Source organism: Neodiprion pinetum, chromosome 5, assembly GCF_021155775.2.
Source record: "Neodiprion pinetum isolate iyNeoPine1 chromosome 5, iyNeoPine1.2, whole genome shotgun sequence".
Lineage (NCBI taxonomy): Eukaryota > Metazoa > Arthropoda > Insecta > Hymenoptera > Diprionidae > Neodiprion > Neodiprion pinetum.
The window spans coordinates 24,078,615-24,084,375 of record NC_060236.1 but is presented as its reverse complement, the minus strand read 5'-3'; the positions used below and the strand labels follow the sequence as shown (position 1 = coordinate 24,084,375).

At 37.5% G+C, this 5,761-nt stretch overlaps 1 protein-coding gene across 3 annotated transcripts; it reads left to right on the top strand.

Moving 5' to 3' along the window:
* Nucleotides 1-853: 853 nt before the first annotated feature.
* LOC124219547 (arrestin domain-containing protein 17-like) lies at nucleotides 854-5,361 on the top strand. 3 transcript variants are annotated; one of them, XM_046627257.1, is made up of 6 exons: nucleotides 854-991; nucleotides 1,112-1,231; nucleotides 1,418-1,566; nucleotides 1,669-1,842; nucleotides 3,822-4,218; nucleotides 4,301-5,361. In XM_046627257.1, exons 1-6 carry the CDS (start codon nucleotides 880-882, stop codon nucleotides 4,450-4,452), a joined length of 1,104 nt encoding a protein of 367 aa, XP_046483213.1. In that variant the 5' UTR covers nucleotides 854-879; the 3' UTR covers nucleotides 4,453-5,361. The 3 variants fall into 3 exon arrangements, with proteins under 3 accessions (XP_046483213.1, XP_068992568.1, XP_046483212.1); XM_069136467.1 differs by having other exon boundaries at nucleotides 1,349-1,566; nucleotides 3,936-4,218; XM_046627256.1 differs by having other exon boundaries at nucleotides 1,349-1,566.
* Nucleotides 5,362-5,761: the final 400 nt, after the last annotated feature.

Here is a 5,761-nt window from a genome sequence, read left to right as displayed (position 1 = left end):
TAGGCTCACGCTCTGATGTGGCAGCGTTTACACACGTATAGGTATGGGTATATATCCATAAAGGGTAGCTAGAGATCCTAGAATTCCCATTAAAGGATTCCAAAGGATGAAGTCGGTCGTGGAATGTCGGGAGGAGAGAGGATAATATTATCGTAGGTAGGGTGCATTTATCCATCTATCTCTCTCTCCCTCTCTCTCTTTCTCTCTCGCACACTCTATCTTCTCTCTTTCCGAAGACCGAATTCCCAATCTAAGATCTAGAATCTAGTGGGCTCGGATCCCAAGCCTGGAATCTAGAATAGTGTGAAATGTCTTTCAGAACCTTTCTTATCCGAGTTCTGCCACAGGCTCGTGATTAACGCTGTAAATGGCGGGGCTCTTCTCGTCCCCATCACTGAACCACGCTTCTCCATCGACCTCTCCAACTTTCGTCGAATTTGCTGACCCTGCGATTCGCTTTTGGAATAAAAATTTACCCGCGTAGCTATACTCGTCATTTTAACGCGAAACGGACATCGGAAGTAATCGACACGTCGCAAGTTCTTGACTGTTTCTTCTTGTGCCTTTGTAATTCCACAAAAATAAACTTTTGTTTGAAAAATCTATTTTTTGGCATGTGTAATTCCAAAGGATCACGAAATGCAAAGCGTACTCCAAGCGAATAAAATTTATCGTTCAATTTATCAGTACTTTGCATAAGATACGCATTTCTGTATCGTATCAGCTATTAGCCATTCGTCACTTGATGATTTGAGTTACAGATCTCTTACAAGATAAGTTATCTGCACTTATCTCCCTCGCGGCTGATATAAATGTCGGTAATATCAAGATATTAGTCTCAGTATCCAAAACTGTAGGTGATCAGCTGTAATAAACGTAATGGGGTTAAAGGATCGTTTTGAAATTGTTTTAAACAGTCCCGTATATTATGCAGGACAAAGTATGACGGGAAAGCTAATTGTCGAATTGAAAAAACCAAAGAAGATAAAAGGTATCTTAAAATTGTAAAAATAAACAATTTCGAATTATCCACGTTCTGAATTACGCCGCGTGTAAAAGTATGTCGCAAACATCATGTGAGCTCTCTTCGTTTTTTGTATTCCGTTTTCAGGACTGTATTTGAAATACTTCGGCAAAGGATATGTGCACTGGAACGAAGGGTGGGGTACAACGATGGTGTCGCACTCGAATCTAGAAATATACTTGATGCAATATCAACTAGTTTGCGGAAGTGAGTACCGTAAAAAAAAAAAAAAAAGAAATATCATATCAGTAATCTGAAGATAATCAACTCCGCATCGAGACTCCTGATCTTGAGATACGAAAAAAAAATTCTTGGCCCGTGCAGATGAGACAGATGAGTACAAGCTAACGGAAGGTAGACATGTCTTTGAATTCAACTGTCAACTGCCTCCAGATCTCCCCTCTAGCTTCGAGGGACACTTTGGACGCATCAGCTACTCTGTCAAAGCCATAATCGACCGCCCTTTGAAGAACGACTACGTCGCGAAACAGTCACTGACAATTGTGTCAATATTTGACCTGAATCGATGTTCTCTCGCAGCGGTAAGCACGGATAAAGGACTTACTGGAAAAGCTTTCGGTTACTATGTTGCTCCAATTCCAATTGATAATTTCTATTTTTTCTCTGTTCTTCGGTTGAATCAGATGCCAGTAGAAGAGCGGAGCAGCAAGACTTTTTGGGGACACTCGAAGCCTCTGAACATGTCGGTTAACATTCCCGTCCGTGGCTTCGTTCCTGGACAGGTAATACCAATGAAAGTATTACTGAGCAACGAATCCGAAGTCCTGGTGAAGAGTTTGGAGGCTACTTTGAAACAGGTCAGTTTACATTTTCTTTTTTATCATCTGACATGCTGGATTATTGCAACGCTTGATACATCAAAACAATCATTTGTCATTACTTAAGTCGAATCAAATCCCGCACTGATGTCAACATAAACCTTGCATAATCGTTAATCCTTTTCACTTAAGTGAAGAAATGATTTCTACGTGTGTGAAATTGATGATGATACTGATCAAAAATAAATTCTGCAGTTAAGAAACGTAACTGGATCGTCAAAAGATACGTGCAAAAAGAAACAGTATTTTATACGACATCTTCGAATGGAAAGAATTTTTAGTTTTTGGTAACTAGAACCGAGTAAAAGCATTGATGGTAGATAGTAATTTGGTATTCTCGTCTGCAAACCAACCAATAATACTTTCTAAAGATGAAATAGGCTCCCCTGAGCTTTAAGTAACTTTAGATACATTTCTTGAGATTTTGTAAAGTATACCTATAAGATTTGAAAAAATGTATATTCAAAAATACTTGGACGGAACATTTTCGTATAATATATATTATACATACATCCAGAGCAAAATAATTAACTCCTTCAATTTCACATGCATTTCAGTCATATGTGGGATATATTCCTGCACTTGATATATTCGTTGTAATTGCAAGTTGTACATTGTTTGACAGTACAAAGTTTTCTTAACGGAATGTTCTTGACGGTCGCGTATTAAAATAATGAAACATAAGCTGACATTGTGATAATACGAAGAACTAATAAAACTACACCTACCTACCGTTATCAAGTCACTATTCATGACGATAAATTGTGAAGTGCATAATAATAATCAGCACAAAGTGCCAACTTCAAGACAATTTGCGGCATGATAACAACTCTAATAATCAATAGATCAAAATCTTATCAACGCGGTAGTTGATGTAGGTAGGTGTGCCTATTAGATCTAATCAAAGAAAATACTTTAACATTAGCTTGATGTTCAAATGACACTTTTTTCTTTTTCAATGACAATTTATGATGCTGAATTGATTTTCATCGACATTCAATTTGACTTCTTTTTACCAAAACAATACGGATCGTATTAGATGCTTTGGACATTTTTGTAAGTAAGCTCTACCACCTGATAACCGACATTTGATGTAGCAAGTTGGCATTCAAGAAAAATTCGTTATCACTCAATAATGTTTACATCAACATTTACAATTGAAATGTAAGCAATTCGTAAAAAAGTTAATGCGAGGGACTGTAATCTTAGAAGTTCTTTATCGGTTCTAATACCCACACGGAACACTCCAACTATTAGAGGTCCATACGGGATCCACAGCTCCATAAATCATCCATATCCATAGTGGATCTCTAATAGACATCTACAGAAATCCACAATATCGACGGTCAGATTAAAGCCGGTCATGTGTATCGATTGGTTGTCTATGAATATCCATACACGTAAGTAGAGGTACCATAGACAACCACCAGACGGCGAATGGTTGCCATTATCTCTCGACGCCAAGAAAAGCTCTAAATTGTACAAACCCCGAGCAATTCGAACAGTTCGTTTAGTCCGAATTTCATCCGGTATTTAAATATTCGGTCGTCCTTGAGTAGTCGTCTATTTTGCCAAGAACTTGGACTTTTTATCTGAGGCAAAACAAAATGTGGATGTGATAATTTCTAATTCATTTCATGGTACATAAAAAGGAGTCAATGTTTCCGAAATAACGTCGACTAAAGGTGTTAACTTCTTTTCCGCCAAATCCATGATATCTCTGATGATGATCTATGTTGTGGATATCTATTAGAGTGCTGCTAGATGTAGTACAAACGGGTATTTGGACCTTTAACAGAGGCCTATTGTACTTCCTTTCGTTTGAAATGGATATCCAGTAGAGATATTGCATATCCATCATGGATGTCCATGGCACACGTCCATTAAAGGTGAATGTACCGTGTGGATAGGCATTTCGTTTCCCGTAACTGGAGAGTGTTTAAGTATCGTATTTACAGAAGGTGGTCTTTCACGCGATCAGGAAATCAAGTCCCATGAAGGTGTTCGTCTTCAAAAATGAGTACCCAGTCGAAGATGGTATCGGCAACAAAGAGTTACACCTAAATTTTCAGGTACCAGCGTTGCCACCCTCTTTTCTCCAGTTCTGTAGCATAATCGATCTGAGGTACCAGCTAAACGTAAAAGCCAAGGTCAGCGGTTGTCACAGAAGTCTCAAACTTCCAATCGAAGTTATAATAGGAAATATTCCACTGATGGCCTACGAGATGCCGATCTCTGGTAACCAGACATTGTGCGATGTGCCTGGCCTCTCACCACCGTACAATCAATTACCGAATAGTCAACCGCCACCTTACACTGTCATTTTTCCTCCATCGGTAGAATACGGTGATTTGCGTGAGTGTAAAAGTCAAACCAGTCATGTTAGAAGATCCACCTAACTTTCAACCGAATTCATTAATCGCTCGTCTTGTTTCAGCTCCGCCGTCCTACGAAGAAAGTACCAGACACGGAAGTCTCAATAGAGAAGGATCGCAAGAAGCTTCGAACGGCAATGCGGAGGCCAGGGAATTTTCACCGTTGTATCCTGTGTACAGATTCGAAACCGCAAGAGTGCAAACTGTGGGATAGTTATTTCTGAGCAATTAGTGTAATGTACGATAATTCAATGAAGACCCTCAAACAGAAGTTTGACCAGTCTAATTTGGACTAATAGACGGTTTTGGACAGGTTCCACTTTTGAAACTCTTAGTCATGATCTCTAGACAGAGAGAATATCTACGTACTATCGAATGTCCAGGACAATCTTTCAATGAAGCCGTCTCTAAACAATTGAGAACTCTCGATATTCGTCACTGAAATTTATCTACGAACCATCAAATAGTCAGATTAGCAGGAATGTTAATGATTTTTGGTCAAATATCACGAAGAATCGAATTTTATCGGGAATAATGTACACTATAGATCGTAACGTCGTTTTTTTAATTTCTTTTGATCCAACATAACATAATTGTTTAGCTATCTTTACTTCCTCAATTTTAAATTTATTACACTCTCGCTGTTTATATTCAGACGTGATGGATTTTAAATGATGTTTAAGTTTTCCGTCGGACTGTTAATAAACTGCTTGAAACGGGAAGTTTCGACAGAAATTAATACACTTACTTGATCATCTTACACATGGGCCACATTAAATGGTAATCAACTTTGTTGAATTCCCTACTAATCGATTTAAAAAAAATATGAATCTGAAGTCAGAAAGTTTAATATATTGAGAGTTTAATGACGATAAAAATACACACTTACTAATATCTTTTTTTCCTGTCAAATATCTTTTTCGGTCTGAATTGAAAATTTTTGGCGGATATGTATTCATACCATTAGACACGCGATATGATGTCTGAGATGTACAAGTACTGCTAAGAATATAGTGTACGCATAATGCGAATCGAATTTATTTTTTTCCTTAGTTAAGCATCCGGAAAATGAAAACCAACCTACTTGTTGTTTGGAAATTGTATTTCATCCGAAATTTTTATATTAACCGTTGAATAAATAATGAATATTTTCTTATTTCTTTGTGATTATGCGATATCAATTCTTTTTGTGGAATTGCTGCAAGTATCCGGATTTTTTTTTAATTTTTGCTTACAGTTACAGTCTAGATGAATATTCCGTTACAGACAACATTAATACACAGTGAAAAATCATTAGGAAGGGAGAATAAGTTTCAAAACGATTTCTGAGCTCATCTGAGCATCATCTGAGTTTAGTGAAAAAAGTTTGACGAGTTACTCGAACTATACAACAGCAAATTTCAAGTTGGACTGATATTTCTCAAAATATTGCGTACGTGCTCCGATGCACTGGTTGGAAAAATACAGTTTTCGAGATTATTTAGTCTTTATATCCGAAAAGAACCTTGAGTGTGAAATTTCTC

Coding starts and splice junctions, on each gene's coding strand:
- LOC124219547 (XM_046627256.1), top strand. CDS start 880: ATGGGGTTAAAGGATCGTTTTGAAATTGTTTTAAACAGTCCCGTATAT. Junction 1,567..1,668: donor ATCGATGTTCTCTCGCAGCG/GTAAGCACGGAT, acceptor CGGTTGAATCAG/ATGCCAGTAGAAGAGCGGAG. Junction 4,219..4,300: donor GGTAGAATACGGTGATTTGC/GTGAGTGTAAAA, acceptor GTCTTGTTTCAG/CTCCGCCGTCCTACGAAGAA.